This window comes from Sminthopsis crassicaudata, chromosome 5 (genome assembly GCF_048593235.1).
Source record: "Sminthopsis crassicaudata isolate SCR6 chromosome 5, ASM4859323v1, whole genome shotgun sequence".
Lineage (NCBI taxonomy): Eukaryota > Metazoa > Chordata > Mammalia > Dasyuromorphia > Dasyuridae > Sminthopsis > Sminthopsis crassicaudata.
Window position 1 is genome coordinate 285,774,268 of NC_133621.1, and position 20,074 is coordinate 285,794,341.

The 20,074-nt window shown below is 36.4% G+C and overlaps 1 protein-coding gene across 19 annotated transcripts in view; it reads right to left on the reverse strand.

The window, feature by feature from the left end:
• ANKS1B (ankyrin repeat and sterile alpha motif domain containing 1B) overlaps window positions 1-20,074 on the reverse strand; it is a 1,348,742-nt gene that overhangs the window by 67,271 nt on the left and 1,261,397 nt on the right. For all 19 annotated transcript variants that reach the window (XM_074267164.1, XM_074267169.1, XM_074267161.1 and 16 more), the window contains one exon: window positions 19,847-19,918. In XM_074267164.1, the coding sequence (XP_074123265.1) occupies window positions 19,847-19,918 (72 nt within the window). The remainder of the gene's footprint in view (window positions 1-19,846; window positions 19,919-20,074) is intronic.

The following is a 20,074-nucleotide window of genomic DNA, read 5'->3' on the forward strand; positions in this document are numbered from 1 at the left end:
CTCCACACACTCTCACTTTGTGATTTCATCAGCTCCCATGGGTTTAATTATCATCTCTGTGCTGATGACTGCCAGATCTATATATACAGCCTTAATCTCTGCTAAGCGCTAGCCCCATATCACCAACTGCCTCTTGGACATCTCAGATGAAATATTCCATAAGCATTTTAAACTCAATAGGCGGAAAGCAGTTTTTGCTCCCCTTCCCAAACTCACCCTCTTCTGAACTTCCCTTTCTATCAAAGACACCTCCATCCTTTTAGTCTCTCAGATACAATCAGTCTCGCCCTTGACTTCTCACCTGTTCAGTTGCCAGATCTCATCCTTCTACCTTCCCAACCTCGCAGTCACTCCCAAAACCAGCCCCCTCCTTCAGGACTATTTCCTCTCACGTATGGGACTAGCCTCTCACAGTTCTCTCTTTAAGTCTCCCCTCCCTCCAATCCATCCCTCACTCAGCTACTAAAGCACCGCTCTTTAGGGGAAGGCTCATTGATTATTTCACCCCCTTTCTCTATACCTTAAGAAGTTTTTTACTCCCTCTAAGAGCCAACAAAAACTCTGTTTGGATTCCAAAACTCTTCCCAATTCGGCCCCACCTGATTTTCCCACTACCCCATGCAGTCTTTCCCTTCCTGCCTTTATTACAAAGTGGCCTTTCTGCCATTTATCAACAGCATCTCATGTTTGTACTGACTACCCCCACACTTATAATGTATCCCCTCTTGACCTCTACTTCAGGGAATTTTCACCTTCTTCGAAATATAGCACAAATATCCCTTTGTACACAAAGCATGACCACTCTCCACCACCTGTTCTTCCCTCCCTAAACTAGTTTGTGTGTATTTTAAATTATTTATTATGTATATATATATGTGTGTGTGTGTGTGTGTGTGTGTGTGTGTGTGTGTGTGTGTGTGTGTGTGTGTATGATATAAACAAATGTATTCATATCTAAATGTGTGCATAGATACTATTCTAAATTATTTTTGTTTATTCTGTATATATTATATACAGATAAATGTATTCTAAATAAATATATGAACATATCTGTTCTAAATTATTTTGTATTTATTCTGCATGTTACATTTATATATGTGACATTCATATATATATATATGTATTCTAGATTAGCTTGTATTTATTATGCATGTATATATATTTGGCATATACACATATATATATATATTTTAAACTACCTCATATTAATTTTCTGTGTGAGCATATTTTTTTTTGGCTGAGGTCAGTGGGGCTAAGCGCCTTGCCTAGGGTCACACAGCTAGGAAGTATTAAGTGTCTGAGGCTGGATTTGAACTCATGGCCACTGCCCCATCTGAATATATTTGACATATATGTCAAAATACATGTCAAAATATGGACATATATGTCTAAAATAACTTGTATTTATTCTGAGTAAATATGGATGTCCCCAGTCTTAGTACCACAACTTTAAAACTTATACAAAAAATTCATTAAGATTTTTATATGTAGGATACGTAAATTTGTATATACATGTATATATGTATACACACACAATAAGCATATAAATATACACATACACACTTGGTAATTTAGATACAAACACACACATAGAGTACATACAAGACATGTAAGACAGATGAAGGAGTTAGAAAGTTTTCCTGATCTTTGGAGGAGTGAAGAAAGGCTTTGAATAAAAAGTGGGTACTTGGATTGAGTTTTTAAAATGTAACATAAACACACACACATAGCATACAAGTGGAGAATATAAGCTCTTTAAGAACAAGGACTGTTTCATTTTGTCTATCTCCAGTGCCAGGTACACAGTAAACACTCAATAAATGCTTGTTGACTAAGAGTATTCTCTGTGCTCTTCAAACTGGAAGTATGCACATTTTCCTTGGTAGCATGAAGGTATTTATGCTCTTTTAATGGACCATGACATGCAGAAGGGGGAAGAATGTGGTATTAAACCTAATTTATTATCTTATCATCAAATAATCACCAAAAACTGGGGCTCCATTTCTACTCCTGACATTACCTTATCCTTTGATTATGAATTTTGTATATTGTACATTGTGGGAAAAGTCCTGGTTATTGGATCTAGAGGTCCCAGGTTTATAGCTTGGGTGAGTCATTTAATTTCTTTGAGACTCAGTTTCCTTATCTGTAAAAGGCTCAGACTCCCCCAGCTTTACAGTGGGACCTGGATAGGTTATTTATTTTAATTTCCATTTTGACACCCTGTTTGAGCCTGAGGGCAGGTGCGTGTTCACTGTAAGTTTAAGAGTGAGCCAGCCCTAGTTCTGGAGATGATGGCAATCAGAGCAGTGAGAAAAATTTTTCCAGCAGCCGTACTCTGTGTTCCATTTTAGGATTTCATAGTTATCAGAATGTGACAACAGATTCATTTCAATCATGCACGTGCTGATTACTGTTGCTCTTTCCCATTTCCCTCTCACCTCTGCAATCACTGCTTCCCCTCCCCACTTTCAGAGGATGGAAGCACCTGTTCTGAACACGTCAGCTTCTCCAGTGCATCCTGCCAAAACATCCTCTCTGGCTGGCGGGGGCCCGTTAATTTACTCGACCTTGCAGCACTAGCTCATTGAGTCTTTGGACAATTAGAACTCCATATGCTGATTTTTGTAATGAGTCTTATTTACTTTTTTATGATCGGACCTCATGTCTCCTATAGGATGCTCAGGGAAGGTGATGCTCAAAGGTCCTCCCTCCTTTTATTGGGGGGTGGTTTATGGTTCCTCTCTGAGATATAAAAGAAAGCATGATCTTTCCAGAATTCCTAATGATCAGTGCAAATGTAATTCAAGAAATGCATATTAAAGCCCCCACTATGTGCAAGGGACTGGGGATACAAGGACAAACATGAAAGTTACTGTCTTCAAGTAGCTTTTGTTCCTTTGGAGGGACATGACATATACACAAATGTGTATGTACAGTTTGAGCAAGTACATGCAAAGTGATAGAGAAAACTTAACAAAAGGGGTGGGGGATCATATAACAGGTGGCAGAATTGCTATGGAGCAAGAGAGGGATTATCCTGATTATTTAGATCTAAAATCTGCTCTCATACATATGCTAGCTGTGTGATCCTGGGCAAGTCACTTAACCCCATTTATCTTAGTTTTTTCTTCTGTAAAATGGGCTGGAGAAGGAAATGTAAACCATTCTAATAATTCTCCCCAAGAAAACCCCAAATGAGATAACAAAGAATTGGACGTGACTGAAATGACCGAACAAAAACAATGTGAATATGTGATTTTTTTAGTCAATAAGTAGCTGCAAGGATCCTTATGTATAGTTTAGGGCCATCATTTCTTGAGTTTGACATCAATGATTTAATCTAATTCCTCATCTTACATGTGTGAAAACTGAGAATAAAAGTAATTGCTTAAGATCATACAGGATTTACAGAAGAATCCAGAGGGGGGGGGCACCTTATTCTTATGAAATAAAAATAATTTCTCATGGTTTTTCTTGCTATCTTTGAAAACACACTATGTGAGCCATGCTGTAAGTAGCTTAAAGAAATTCCCGAGTTGATTCTTCATTTCTAAGACATTAAGAAATACTCCAATCACGAAATACTGTGGGGAATTTATAATTTGCTTGTTGTTCTAGCCAGGGACCCTGGGCATCCCTGTAATAGGAAAGCAGCAATGTTAGCAGGGAGTTTACAACCAGGGTGATTTGGATTTTGATGTTTCATTTAACCTCTGTAAAAACAAGTTTTCTGACAAAGAAGCCATTTGTGTCCCATAATCAGTACAGGGAGAAACTTGGTTTAACTACATACAGGCAGGGAATGTGACATTTCCTTTCTTTGAGCTACTCAGCAATGATTTCCAAAAGATTCTGTCTAGTTCAGTGACTAAATACCAGATGGCTAGTGTGATTCCTGCTTTGTGTATCTTTGGCTTGTTTTTAATTGCATTGAGTGTGGCCTTTTTTACTCAAGACCTATAATGCTTGGCAAATGATATTAATTCCCATGAAAGTTTGATTTATTTTGTGTGTTGTGTGTGTGTGTGTGTGTGTATAAAGTACACACTTAAGTTGGATAATGATATTAAATGTGCATTTACAACTCTTTATACTTAAAAATACTGTCCTAAAACTTGTAAAATGCCCAAAAATTGATTAGCTATTCAATTGATGTTCCCCTTTATTCTTTTTTCTAATTGCAAATGTACAAAATGCGCTGATTTTCCTTTGATGGCTATGTAAGGTTTCCCAAATTTCTTTCAGGGTCTCACTTATCACACAATCTGGACCCTATCTTCTTCCCTGCCATCTTGTTGTAGGCCATTCTCCATGTCCAGAAACTACTAATTTCTTATTCAAATCCATCTCTTTCAGGCTTGCCTCTGGGAGCGCTTCCTTCATGAAATCTCTAATTCTCCCAACCCCAATCTCCCCTCACTATTTGAGAGTATAATAGACTTATAGCTTGTAAACCACTGAGTCTAAGTCACCCCCCATTTTACAGATGGGGAAACTGAGGCTCAGAGAAATGGAGTGATTTGCCTACTGGGAGGCAATGTAGGAACCAAAGGTCAGCTCTCTACTCCCTGTTCCATATTCCTGTTCTCTTCATCCTCCCATTTTCCTAAAGTGATCTAAATTTCTCTTTCACCCTTCTTGTATTATGGGGTCACAGAATCACGGATCTCCAGCTGGAAGGGACTCTTAGAGGCCATCAGGTCCAATCTCCTCCTTTTAGAAACGAGGCCCCAGAGTCCCACAGCTTCTAAGTGGCAGAGCTGGGACTGAAGGCAGAGGACTCTGACTCGGGATCTCCAAATCCAGTAAGTTTTTCATTAGGTGACCCAGCAGATCCCTCGAGGGGAAAGATGCTTTCCATTCTGCACCCTTAGCTCTTTGCCTATTTTTGGTTTTGGTTTGCAATTATGATTTCATAGGACGATCCTGGTGAGGAAATTTCCTCTTCTATAGTTTAGAAGATCGTTTAAGGCAAATGATTTGCTCAGGGTCACCCAGGTAATAGATGGCAGAGGCAAGACTTGAACACAGCTCTTCCTGACTCTTACGACCAGCCCCCTCTCCACTAAGTCATTACTGTGTTGTCCAACACAGACATTTTTAATAAGAGATGAATGAAATTATCATTTATTTGACAACCTAACGTTCCATTACACTAAAACCCTGCCCCCTGCTCATGCAGCCATTTTATTGGAATTGTATGGAATCATTATTCCATATTGTATGGAAAGACTGTTTTCAGTTCTTTTCAATTGTCAACAGCCTCGCTATAAATATCCTTGAACACTTATGCTTTTGTTTTTCCTTTACAGTAACCCTCAGAGGATATTACCAATGATGGGATGGTTGGGTCATTCATTTATTTGTTCAATAAACATTTATTAAGAATCTATTGTGTTCAGAGTAATCGTGAGCTGTTCTTTGGAGAGAGAGTATATTGGTTGTTAGGAGACACATCAACAAAGGAATCACCGACTATAATCCTTGAGTAAGATGGTGAGCCATTGGGTTTTATACTCCTCCATGTTTCAGACTCCTGCCATTATTCCCTAAGGTCTTTGGTATCTTCCCTAAAGCTAGGCCCTCCCTTACTTGCTGTAGGTAGCTAGAAGGTACAGTGGACACCTGAGTTCAAATCTGGCCTTAGATGCTTACTACCTGTGTGACCCTAGGCAAGTCACTTAACCCTGCTTGCCTCGGCTGCTTCTTCTGTAAAATGAGCTAGAGAAGGTAAAAAACAAAAAAAGTACAGTATCTTTGCCAAGAAAACTATAAATGAGCTCATGAAGAATTGCACAGGCCTGAAACAACTTAACAATATGTTACCTTACCCAGTTAGACTGAGTTAGGAAGGGTATGATTAAATCCTAGAATTTCAGAATTGCAAGGAATCTCAGTGGCTTTCTTGCTTAACCCATACCCTTCAAAAATGTTGCTGCTTTTACAAAACAGTTTGACATGTTGCCATCTAACCTTTGATGGAAGAGCTCCCAAGATAAAGGACTTAGCTCCTGGGGAAGGCAATTCCACTTTTGAATAGGTTTAATTGCTGAGAAGTTATTTCTGATTACATCAAGCCTAAATTTGCTCTTGGGAAATTTTATCAGGTACTTCTAGATCTGCTCTCTGAGGCCAAATTCTATTTCTATAGCCTTTCAACTTCTTAAGATTGCAGCCCTTCAGTCTTCTCAAGGCTACAAATCTCTAACTCTTTCTGTTACTTGCCTTACTTGCCATGGGCTGGTATCCCATCACCATCCCATTTATCTCTCCATCCTTCTTAGGATGTAATTGCAGAGGACTGAACATTGTATTCTAGATGTGATCAGACCAGGGCAGAGGTGGAACTATTCCTTCTTTATTCTTGGAGGGTCTCTCTCTTAATGCAGCCTAAAATCACATGAGTTTTTTTGGCTGTCATATATTGTTGACTCATATTAAGCTTACAGTACAGACGGGAAAAAGGCTATTGGGACTGAGGGAATGGTATGTAGAGGGAAGGCTGTAAAATTTGGCATTTCCTAGGCTGCTTTCCAAAAAAAGAAAACACCTAACAATTTATAAATTCACCAGAAACACACGGACACGTGTCTCGACAATGCTACCAAAGAGTAATTGAATAAACAATTGTCTTGGAGGGTTAGTCTAGAAACTAGAAACATTTGGGTTCAAATACCAAATCTGACCGGCTGTGTGGTCTTGGGCAAGTCACTTAATTGCTCAGTGATCTAGACAACAATGACTCCTTTCATAATTTTGTATTTTCCAGAGGTTTTTCAATCAATGTTGGTTTCTTATTTTTTTTTTTTTTGTTGTTTGTTTGTTTTTTTTTTTTTTTTACATTACTCCCTTTATTGATAAGATCTTTGCTCTACTTTGTGGGTCTAGTTCTCCATTTAGTTTTTATTTGTTTAACAGTGATCTAGACAGATTGAGCGCCTATTGACTAAGAGTTGCAAAACAGATGCTCAATCTGATTGGTAGAGAAAGTTTCCTTTTTTGGGAATTATTACTTAATTTTTAATTACTTAATTTAATTACTTAATTTATTACTTAATTACTTACTTAATTAACTTAATTAATTACTTAATTTATTACTTAATTAATTTTAATTACTTAATTTAATTTTTTTCCCTGAGGCAATTGGGGTTAAGTGACTTGCCCAGGGTCACACAGCCAGGAAGTATTAAGTGTCTGAGGTCACATTTGAACTCAGGTCTTCCTGACTTCAGGGCTGGTGCTCTATCCACTGCGCCACCTAATTTAAATTTAAATGTTCTTAGTTATCAAGTTGAAAAAATTTCCAAGTAACTTCCTCTAATAGGTGTATTCTCTTATGTAAATTGTGTATTCATTTTTAAAATATTTGTTCAATAAGAATTCAGTATCTATGTAGTTCTTCACTACCTGTAAAATTTAAATTGTTGTTTCTTACCTGGCTGCCAAAGATTTCCTATTCTATTATTTTTCCTGTAATTTCCTTGAAGATAGGGGCTGTCTTACTTTGGTCATTTCATCCCTACCACTTATAAAGCCAAACACATAGTAGGTGTCTAATAAATCTTGATTGATATTTTTACAACATTTTGTTGTTCAGAAAATTTTTTAAGGATAATTCAATCTATCTATTTCATAACATAGTTTTTCATTCTATGTGATTCAAACATTTTTATTAATTAAATTTACATAAAATAAAGCATTATCCCTTTATTTTGATATAATTTTTAAAACCAATATAGCTGTTAGTTGCTAAACAATACGAACTCAAATAACACAGTGGGAAACTTGCCACCTACTCCCTTAATTTATCACATTTAATTTGCTAAAACTAAAATTCTCCATATTATATATCTTTATACAAAATGATAGCTAATAGCTATTTGTCAGACATAAAAAACAAAAGATTTAAAAACTGCAGTCATCTGAAGAAAATATTTCACATTCATTTGCTTTTTGGTTTATTCTATTTTCTAAACTTCCTTCTTTCTCCCTTCAAACCGATTATAGTTTCTTTTATTTGTTTAGTAGAAAAAATTCATCTCTACAATTGAAAACCTTTAATTTGTTTTTGAACTTCTTATATTTGAGTCTTACATAGCTAGAATTTATTTTATTTCCTAGTTGAAGGTGGGGCTATCCTCGTTAACATACGTTTCCTCAATAACATTCATTTAACAATGACTCCTTTCATAATTTTGTATTTTCCAGAGGTTTTTCAATCAATGTTGGCTTCTTATTTTACTTTTTTTACATTACTCCCTTTATTGATAAGATCTTTGCTCTAATTCTCTATTTAGTTTTTGTTTGTTTTGTCAAGAACTGATTTATGATGTATTCTGAACTCTAGGGCAAAGTCTATCTTCTTTGTCTTAATTCTAAATGAATTCTCAAAATTCTTGCATATTAATTTTTCTTTTGTCTTATTTTAACCCAAAAAGCCTTATATAAAAAACTGTGAACTATTATATAGTTTTGAAAAGTAATACATATCAAGTTTTGATTTCATTGATATTTCCTTCTGCTTTTTTTTACTTTGCATTGCAAAAACATTTTATTGATGCTTTTCCATGTTTATTACTAATAATTAACAAATATGCATAAACCAGCAAAAGTAAATCAATATAATGACTATGTTTGAGTATGTGTTTCATTATGAATCTATAATTCATCACTGTTCTTTGAAGAAGTTGGGAGCATGCTTTATATGAAGTCTTTTGAAGTCATGGTTGTTTTAGTCGGAGTTGTGAGTTTTTAGAGTTCCCCCTCCTCATTATTACTATGGTCATTTTGTAAATATTTGTCTTAGTTTTGTTCATTTCACTCTGCATCAGTTCATACAGCTCTTCTATAATTCTCTGGATTGGTCATACCCATCATTTCTTCTAGCACAATAAGATTCCACAATTTGTTCAATCGTTTCTTAAATGATTGGTACCTAATTTTTTTCAATAGTTTACTACAAACTCTATTTTCAAGGTAACTTTAGTAATAGCTATATAAGGAAGCCTATTGACATTTTTATTGGTATTCCATCTATGACAATTTAGAATTTGTGAAAATTTTAACTATAGTAATCAACAATAGAAGCATTAGTTTCCCTTTTATTTATTTGTTTTTCCTTTCATTTCTATTAATGCAGTTTTATAGTTACTTTAATAGAGGATAAACATATCTAGGTGACTTAATTAGATATCTGCTAATGGAATCCTTTTCTTTCTTCAATATCCACCTCGGGAGTCATATCTTTGATGTCTGTAGTTGAAAGTGATTTCTTTCTCTTCAAATTGCCCTTAATAACTTCCATCAATTCCTACTGTACCTTTAATATATCCTACCTTGTAGCACATATATTTTTGCAAGCATATAAAATTCATTCCTCCATTAGATTGTGAACTCTTTGAGGGTATAGGCTGAGTTATTTTCATCCTTATATCTCTAGTGTCTAACATAGAATTTTGCATATAGAAGACACTTAGTAAATTCTTAATTGAAGAGATTAAGTAGAATAGTCATTTTCTTGTTATAAAGAGGATTATTTTTAAAATAACTTTTGAGCCTTTATGAATAATACTCAGGAGGTAGCGAGATACAGTGGAAAAGTTACTTTCTTTAGTTTTAAGGAACCCTAGTTCAAATTCATTTCTGTTTCTTACTCTTTGTAAGTATTTTGTAAGTATTACAATAATACTACTGAATAGATTTTATGCACTTGCAATATGATCATTTTCTTAATTTTAAACCACCCTTACATTTCTGGTATAACTCATACTTGATCATGGTGAATGACTTTTTTTTTTAAAAATGTAATACTTTATTTTGTTTAGTAGTTCTCTCTATATATTCATTAATTAGTTTATCCTATAATTTTCTTTTTCAGTGCTGTCCCTATCAGATTTTAGATTCAAGGTCATATTTGCTTTATAAAAATTAACTTTATTATTATTTTTTAAAATTATGTCTTAATAATTTTTTAAATTGAAACTTTTTATTTTCAAAACATATGCAAGGATAATTTTTCAACACTGACCCTTGCAAAACCTTGTGTTCTAATTTCCCTTCTTCCCCCACCCCTAGATGGCAAGTAATCCAATATATAATAACCTCTACTATTTAGAAATAGTTTGTATAGCTAAAAAAATGGCCTTTGAAATTTTAAAGAGTTTCCCATGTGATTCTATCTGGGCTGTGTGTGTTATATATTGTGTGCGTTATATATTGGGAGTAATCAGCTGGTTAACAGATTAATTGGAATTGACATTATCTTATATGTATATAGCTGTCTGCATGTGCTCTTCACCATCAGAATATAAATAACTTGAAGGTAAGGACCATATATTTGCCTTTCTTCATATCTTCAGGGTTTAGAATTACAGATATATAGTAATTACTATATAATTATATTGTATATAGAAAGTATAAGTATTTAATATATACTTAGTGAATGTGTATTGATTTAAATAATTTTTATTTTTCAAATTCAAATTCCTAAATTTATTAGCCTATGCTAATTGATAAGCATGTATTACAGCCATCTTTATGCTTAATTATATACTCAATTTCTTGTGTTTTATTTGCATTTTAAAAATATGATGTTCCCTACTTCTCCCATATTGATAATTTCCTTTTTACTAAGTTCTTTGGTTATTTCTTTTTAATAATTTCTCTAGAGGTCTTTCTGAAAGAGGGGCAGAAATATCATATTATTTTGAAATTTTTATTCCTATATGGCTATTTATGAATTAACCTGTCATGCTTCTCTGGCAGTCTAAATATCAGGAAAACAAATCTAATTTCTTTTCTAAGTGACAGTTTTTCAAATAGTAGAAGTCAACTATTATCACCCTAAGCTTTTCCTCCACCTAGTGTTGGGGTTAGAGGCAAAGTTAGTGTTCCCCTAATGAAATACAGACTGAAATTACTTAGACACATCTGGTATCATTATGGCTCAATCTAAGTGGGGTTCTGTAATTTAATGGGCACTTTGGAGACATATGGCTTTTTCAAGCCCCCTAATAACCCCTGATCCATCAATGCATCTAGGATAATAAGTATGTGCAACCAGGGAGAGAATAGGCAGAGAGAGCAACACATTTCTTGGTAACAGTCTTACTTGCACTGACCTGGGAAACCTGAATGGAATCTTTCTTTTCTTAGGATAGAGGATTTGCAATTGGGAAGGGGCTCCTTTTGAAATCCTTTGAAAGAGAGAAGGGGAAAAAGCCATAGGCTCTGAGGAAGAGGAGAAAGACAAGGAGAAGAAGGAGTAAGGAGGACATTAATTAACTGCCTGCTTCCCTGCCAAAGTGAGTGATGGTCTACAAATGATTCTGGGCAGCTCTCTGTAGAGACAGGGAAAACATCTAGGCAAGTGATGGATAGAAAGATGTAAGTGCTAAGTTTGGAAACAGATGTTTGGAGAGGAGGGAAATTAAAGATTGAGAAAGCAAGCCATACTTTGCAATGGAGAGAGATTCAGGATATATACTATTCTGGATTATATGGCAAAACCCCAGATAACTGAATAATCAAAATATAAATTTATAAGAAAAGTAGAAGGAAAACAATGTGTTTGGGAGGGAGCAGAAGAGAGGATATAGCTATTCCCCTCCTGGGCAGAGTTCCAGGCCAATATTCATGAATATTGAGTTTATGAGCAAGGCTGAATATGTGGTCTGCTTATTGGTAGATTCATGTACTGCCCCAGATCTACCTAGAGGGATTTGTGTAGCAATGAATCACAGGAGAAGACAGACAGAAAAACCAATATTAAATGTTTACCTGGAGGTTGAGAAGAAATCTTCGCTAAGGTGGGCCAAGGGGAACGTTATATACCTACGTGACTATGAGAGCTGAAGGCAAGCTAAACCTGGGGCTTGAACATTATACTTGGTTGGATCTTGGGGAAATCTCAATTTCCTTTTTCATTCTCCAACTGGAGGGCATGAGTATATATAAAACTACAAAAAAACGGCCAGATTCTCCCTAGACATTCACCATGTATTAAAAAATGTTCTGTCATATATTATAAAAAATACAGGAAGCAAAGGGAAAGAGCTTTAAGATTGGTAGTGGAAAATTTGATAAATTTTCCAAAAACTTTTGGAAGATGATACAAAGACTGCCACACTAGAGTGGTTATTTTTGAAAATGTAATTTTCCTTTTTATTTATTATTCTAGACTTGACAGATATCAACAAGAGCATTTCCCTATGGAAAAGAGAATAGAAAAAAGAGAACTATCTATGAAACTGGGTCCTCACTAGGTAGAGCTTTTAGGTTTTGAGAGGATGTTTCAAATTTAACTTCTGTGCTTGTCTATGTCCCCTTCTGAATAAAATTAACCTGCAGGAATTCTTTTAATGAAAGGAGATCATCAGGAGCCTCTCCTAGTTGATAGATGAGGAAACTGAGGTCCAGAAAAGTTAAATGATTTATACAGTGTCACATAGGTAGTAAGCAGCATTCTAACTCAGTTTTTCTGACTTATGTAGCATACACTCTAACTCTAACTCTAAATTCTTAAGAAGGACAGCTGAGGGGTACTACAGTACATAAAGCTGGACTTGGAGTCAGGATGGCTCATCTTCCTGAACTCAAATATGGCCTCAGACATTTACTCACTGAATGACCCTGGACAAGTCATTTTACCCTGTTTGCCTCAGTTTGCAAATCTGTAAAATGAGCTGGAGAAGAAAATGGCAAATCACTCCAGTATCTTTTGCTAAGAAAACTCCAAAAAAAGGTCACAAAGAGTCAGAGGTGACTGGAACAACAGATTCCTAAACTTTTATATTTGCAGGAGGGTAAGACTATTGATAAGATATACATTTGTAATTTTTCTTAATAAAAATCTTGACTTGAGGACAATGCAATAGCACGTAAGCCCTCCAATGCCTAGTACAGAATTGGGCACAAAGTAAGGATAATAATACTTGGTGTATTTTCATTTTCGGCTATTTTGAGTCAAAATCTTTATGAACCTTTTAGTATTATCCTAAGGTCTTTTAACTCCCCCAAAATTAGAATCAGAAGGGATTTATATAATTGTGTAATTTTTTGTCCGTAGTTGAACCAAAAATTTAAGGTTGGAAAAAATTCCTTAATGTACATAATTTACCCATAAATGGATTCAAATTATTCTAAGTCATCCATCAAAACATTGATTTCTCAGTTAATTTTTTTAACTGGAGTTTGTTGCATTTAATATCTATCCAGGTTTTTCTTCCAAATTCCGACATGTTTTCACACACACTTTGAGGCAATGAAGTATGGGACATTGGAGGCCAATCTCAGAGTCAGAATACCTGGGTTCCAGTCCCATCTCTGACATATTGGCTGTGTGACCCTGAGGGAATTATTTTGTCTCTCATTACCATCCTTTCCCCCAATTCCTGCAACTCTCTAATGAGTCGGCTGCTCATCTGCTTTAGTAGATGGTATTTCCTATGCTAATGAAATCATATATGCATGTATATAGATACATGCAAAGATATCTGTGTGTTTATACACAATTGCCTGTGCTTAATAACCACATTATTGATTGTACATTCAGAAATAATGAAACCCAATACCAAATTCTCAGTCCATTAAATTAATGAAGCCTAATGAAAACACCAAGAAATTAATGTAAAATTATCTTGATGCCGTTAATGTTGAGACTAATTGATAGATGATGAAGCACATTTACATTAAATTGGAAATTACTCCATCATCATCAAATTTACTAAACATTCTGAGTATAATTCTTCTTGATTCTTCTGAGAAGAAGCAGTTCATTGTTTGAAATACTTGGATAAGCAAACTTTTGTAATATTTCAGAATATCAAAGAAAGCTTACCCAAATTAGATTTAAGTCCAGCCCCATAATCTTTGGGCAAATCACTGGATTTTTCTGAACTTCTAAGCTGTTTATTTTAGCTAATGTTAATTTCCCAATCTTTTTGATGGATACCTCAAATTAACTCACATATCTTAAAATAGAAAATCCAGACAATTCCCTTAACCTCTTATTGCCCTCTCCAACCTTTCCAGCTTGAAGTGGATGATTCCATAAGCATTTGTCATGATGAGGATTCTTGTGGATTATTGCTGTGATTCATCTTTGAAATTACATTTTTATTCACAAGGGACATAGCCATCGGGGTAGCCCTGGAACTACTGTGTTAGATTTGAAATAGAAAGACAACCCTCCTCTATAGAGGGAAGATTCCCAATTTCACACATTGACTTTTTTTTTTTTTTGTTCTCCAGAACTGAAATGTGATTTAGTCTGAATAATTTAAAATTCTACAAGGACTACATGTGAAACTGGGAATCTCTATAGGATTCTGTTATATTTCAGAAGTCAAGAAAGTGGGCATGTAATGTTTGCTTGAAGACCTCCGAAGGGTGTGGGGGGGGATGCTAATTATCCAGGCTATCCAAACCACTTCAGGGCTGATATAATTGTTGGAAAGATTTTCATTGTGAGACATAAATGTGTGTATTTTCAATTTTGACCTATTGCTTATTCCCAGTTCTGACCTCCAGGGCCTGGTAGACTGTCAAATGCCTTTTCTAAACACTTGAACACAGCTATTATGTCTCTCTCAGCTCCTTCAGTTGCTCCTCATGTGATATGCTCTCAAAGTCCTCCCCTAGCTTGGATTCCTCCTTTGGGTGCTCCTCTCTTGGTTACATCCTCCATAAGAGGTAGAGCCCAGATCTGGGCCCAACCCTCCATGTGTGATCTGCCTAGGGTAATGGATAGCAGGACTGTTGTGCTCCTTAAATCAAATTAGCTGCCTTATCCCAACCATTGGCTCCTCCTGAGTTTTTAGTGCATTTAAATCTTCCCATGAGTTTCCCAACTCTCGATTAGAGTCCTCCACAAGGGAACGCCAGCCTAACTTGAAGAGCATCATGGTGTAGGGGATATGGAAGTAAGCTTGGATGGTGAAAGCCCCAAGGTCAAGTCTTACCTCTGATACATGCTGATTATGGGATCTGGACACTGAAGCGTTCAATGGCCCCAGGCAGCTTTCCAAGCTGATAAACTTCAGGGAGAGTACGAGCTGCATGGCTAATGGGAGTTGCTTAGACCACAAATCCGGTCCTTATTCCTCTCTCTATCTTTGCAATTCTTTCTCACATCATCCCTTTTGTGTATAATTCATGACACTCCAACCAAAGATCACTATTTCCAGAACACCTTCACCTTCTTACCTTTGCTTATATAATAACAATAGCTAAAATTTGTCCAGTATTCAAAGATTCGCTAAGTGCTTTATATATGGTTACCTCATTCGATCCTCACAACAATCTGCTCAGTTTTTGGTGTCCCCATTTTTCAGATGGGGAAACTGAGACTCCGAGAGCTTAACTAAATTGTTCGGGGTCACAGCAGGGAAATGTCCAAGGCAGGATTTGAACTTGGTTATTCTCAACTCCAAATCTAACTGTATTAACATGGGTGCTCATGCCTTTTGCCATCCTTGTAAATTTCAATCTTTTTTGGGGGGTTGTTTTTTGTTTTTCTGCAGTGTCTAAGTCTTCATGACTATTTGGGGGGTTTTCTTGGCAAAGATACTGGAGTGGTTTGCCATGTCCTTCTCCAGCTTGTTTTACAGATGAGGAAACTGGGGTAAAGAGGGTTAATTGACTAGCCCAAGGTCACACAGCCAGTAAGCATCTGAAGCCACATTTGGTCTCAGTCTGACTGAGGTAGCTAGTACCCATTCAGTGACTGAGGCTAGGTAGCAACTGTAGCAAAGAAAAAAAAAAGCTAAAGCTAAATCTAAAGCTATTTGCCATCTCCATGACTGGAATATTGCCCTTGCTCACTTCAAGGCTTCAACTAAAGGGTCATTTCCCAGAGGTGTTCCCCATTTCTCCAGGAATAAGTGTTCTACCCTCCTTCTGAAATTAATTTGTATTTTGGTTCGGGTAAATCAATTTTCTTATCTGTCAATCTATATTCACATATATTTGGCATTTACTCATTCTATATTGACAATCTCCTTAACAGGAAGGACTGTTTCTTGTTTTGCATTTGAACCCATAGTACTTGTCACAGAGCCGATGCTTAATAAATGCTTCTCGGTTGCTTGCTTATGTATCACGAGGCAGTGAGAGATAGTGGTTAGAGAGTTAAAAACTCAGTTTGAAATCGAACCACTCATATGGACTGGTTTTATGGCTCTGGGTAAGTCACCTAATCTTGAAGTTCTCTAGACAGCCCTATTAAGACTGGAAATTGCCAGCATGTACCACTTAGCAATAGTAGGAGAATTTCCTTACTAAGTGTTCCTTCTACAAATGAAGTCACAAGCTCAGCTCCTAAATGTATTTTCCTCCTGCAGAATGTAAGCCCCTTGTGAGCAGGGTTGTGCATCTGTATCTTGTCGCTACTCAATGCTACTGAATAAACCCTTCTCAAATTGATTGAAATCACAGCTTTTGCAACATCTGATGAAGCTGAAAATGAGTGAGTGAGAAAGGCCTGTTTAATCAGGTGTGGAATTAAGAGTTGCCAATAGTCAAAGAAGCAATAAATGATCCCCTATTTTCATGCAAGCAACTCACAACAAAAGTGAAGAACTGCATACCAGTAAAATCATGCTGGAGCAGAAAAATGCTTTCTAAACAGGCTGCAGCTCCCAAGCTCTCAATTTCAGCCTCAGAATAGTATTTAACCATATTTTACTCCATGGAGATCATTAAAACCTCTTTGTTCCTGTTATCAGAAAGGGATTTCAGAAGCATTCAATTCCAAAAAATTAATTGAAATCTGAATTACCGATTTGGTGTCTTTTATATACAATGTGCATGGTGAATTTTTAGAATAATTACGATGATCCCCCAAATCTGATTGCAGCCAGCTAATTTAGTTATGAATATGGAATAGAGATGTGAAGTTTTCATGGGCCAGTGTGTAAATTATCAGGAAGCGTTAAGGACTGAAAAACCCAAAGCATGGAGGTCAGAATTCCGAGTTTCTCATTTCCATAGAATATTATCAATTAGTCGTGGCATTTGGTTTTGCTATATGGACCTATATTTTGCTTTACCTCTGGGTTTTTTGGTTGGGAATCTATGATTTCATTGGCACAGGGAACTCAAGAAGCTCCCTTTAGCAATGCGGATCAGAACTGCTCTTTCAATGATAATAAGAATAGTCAACATTTATACAGTGATTTAAGGTCAGCAAAGCACTGTACAGACATTTCCTCATTTGTTCGAAGGTTTATGGATTGAAATGGTCCCGACTCAATGGTCCTCTCGCCCTGAAAGATACATCCCTCCCCTTCATCTCTGCCCTGACTGGTGAGTTTCTCAATAACCTTCATTTTTAATAAGTTTTCAGGCCATCTCTGCTTCTGCCTCTTTAGACTTTTAAAAATCTCATGCAGGCTCTTTCTCTTCCTCATCTCTCCCCCTTTCCCCCAACTTTTAAACCTTCCTTTTTGGGCTTGTTTTCTTTAGAATATAAATTCCTTCAGGGCAGGGTCTGTATTATTGCTTATATTTGTATCATAAGTGCTTAAATGCAGTGCCTGGCGCATAGTAAGCACTTAATATAAATACTCTATTTAAAGTTGAAATGGAATACTTTAACATATTTAACATGGATTGGTCAACCTGCTATCTGCAGGGGCGGGGGAGAAGGGCAAAAATTAGAACAAAAGGTCTGGCAATTGTCAATGTTGTAAAATTACCCATGCATATATCTGGTAAATAAAAACTATTAAAATAAAAAAAAATAAAGTTGAAATGGATCCATCAAGTCCAACTCTTTCAAATTGAAGATGAGAAAACTGAGGTCCAGAGTGACCCAGCAGGTAAGTGGCTAAGGCAGGATTCAATCCAGGTCATAAAGATTCCAAGTCCAGCATTCTATCCATGACACGAGAAGGTTCAAAACACTCTTGAAGATTGTCAAACCGATAAATATATCGGTATAATTTTTATGTAGTCATTGTCAGCTATATCTGACTCTCTATGACCCCGTGTGGGGTTTTCTTGGCAAAGATACTGGACTGGTTGCCATTTTCTTCTCCAGTTCATTTTACAGATGAGGAAACTGAGGCACACAGTGAAGTGATTTGCCCAGTGAGTGTCTGAGGTTGCATTTGAATTTAGCAAGATGAGACTTCCCTAATTTAGGCCTGGGGCACCATCTACTATGGCACCACCTAGCTGCCCTGATGCCATGATTTAGTGACCTGCCTAAAATGACGCAGAGAGGAAAATGCTTAACAGAATAAATAAAAATATGATAAAATATGATTAAAACTATCAATATGCAGCTGGTAGAGATCCTTCTGTAAGTATTATTGGCCCATTTTTCTGAATATGAATATGAACTTGCCACCATTGAACTATCTCTCTCTTTTGAGTGGAGCACTGCATGGGAGCACTGAAAAGTTTTGACGTATCCAGGGTTTTAGAGTCAGTTTGTGATGAAAGCAGTCTGAACCCCGCCCGGTTTTCTGCCCTCTCTACCTAGCTGTATATTTAGAATCACAGAATTCAATTTAATCAAACCTAGGAAATATTTCTTAAGCATCCATCACGTGCTTATGGAGACAAATAAGAACCTGGCTCCTGTCTTTAAGACAGTCATATTTGATTTGGGGGAAATGAGTCATACAAAGGAAATGTAAATACAAAGTTAGGACTGGGAGAGGTCTTAAGCATGGTCCACTGTAAGCTCCACATTTTAGAGAGAAAAGGAAGATGAGGTCCAGTGACCTGCTCTAAGTCACCCAGCTAGAGTGGCCCAGCTAAGATTAGATCATAATCATTGAGAAGCTCCAGGCTCAAGGCTATTTCCATCAAAGTCACAGCAGCAGGCTAAAAGTATATATTTATGGATATTTTGACCTATAATTCTCCCGGTGGGAAAGTTCTTCTATTAAGAAAGCCAAAATACAGTTGAGCCCACAACAGGGCACCTCTCTGATGTAGGTTCCCTTGATCTTTCTGCTATAGAAGGAAAAGCAATAGTAAATCCATCACATCACATGTAAAGAGAAGGTATTTAAGGGGCAAAGGGAAGAGCACTGGGGCTTAGAGTCGAAGGACCCGGGTTCAAATTCCCAAATCTGTGATTTGGGGCAAATTTTCTTTATATGTAAAATTAGGGGTTGGTTTAGATGGCCTTTGATCTCTTCCAGATGTAAATCAGATTCACGAAGCTTGTTTATATACATATAATTTATTCAAAATTGGAATTTGTAGAAAAACCAAACTAATGGCTTATTAAAATGGTACATTCATAATTTCATAAATCTAGAGCTGGAATTCAACCCCCTCAATTTTCAGATAAAAAAACTGAGTCTCTTTGAGGTTAAGTTGACTTACTCAAAATCACAAAGGTAGCAAGCATCAAAGGGGAAATTTGAACTCGTCTCTTCTGACTTCAGAACCAGTTGTGCATTAAACTGGCCTTGTAACATATGATCTTACACCATAGACCTGAAGTCAATATTGGAAGGAACCATAGGAGCCTCATTTTATAGAGAAGGAAACTGAGGCCTAAAGGAGAAAAAAGATTTGTTTAAGGTCACAAAATTGCAGATTTGGGAATTTGAACTCGGGTCCTTTGAGTCTAAGCCCCAGTGCTCTTCCCTTTGCACCATGAATGGGTAGCCCTTCTCCTTAAGAAGTTTTTAGTCTACGAACAAATGCAAAGAAGCTCTCAGGTCAACATTAGAAAGACTTCAGTAGGTAGGGATGGCCCTAAGTGGCCAGTGCAATTTTAGTACCTTTGTAGTTATGTAACTCAGATTTCAGAAGTTTTAACTTTCTACACAAGCATTTAGTATTCTGGCTTCTCTACAGAAAAGGATGGATGACTTACCCTCATTTTGGCACATGCATCTTGTGTTGATTCTGTCCCTCGAAGTTCTTTAATCAGCATAGAACCTAAATACTGAAAGAAAGCAAAAATTCCACTGATTAATAGCATTAAAGGCAGCCTGTCAAAATGCTTTTTCAGTTGGTTGGTTAAGTGAGCACCTATTATGTTCAGGAGAGATAAAGATGAAATTTATACAGTTCTTGCCCTCAAGTAACTTGTATGGATAAA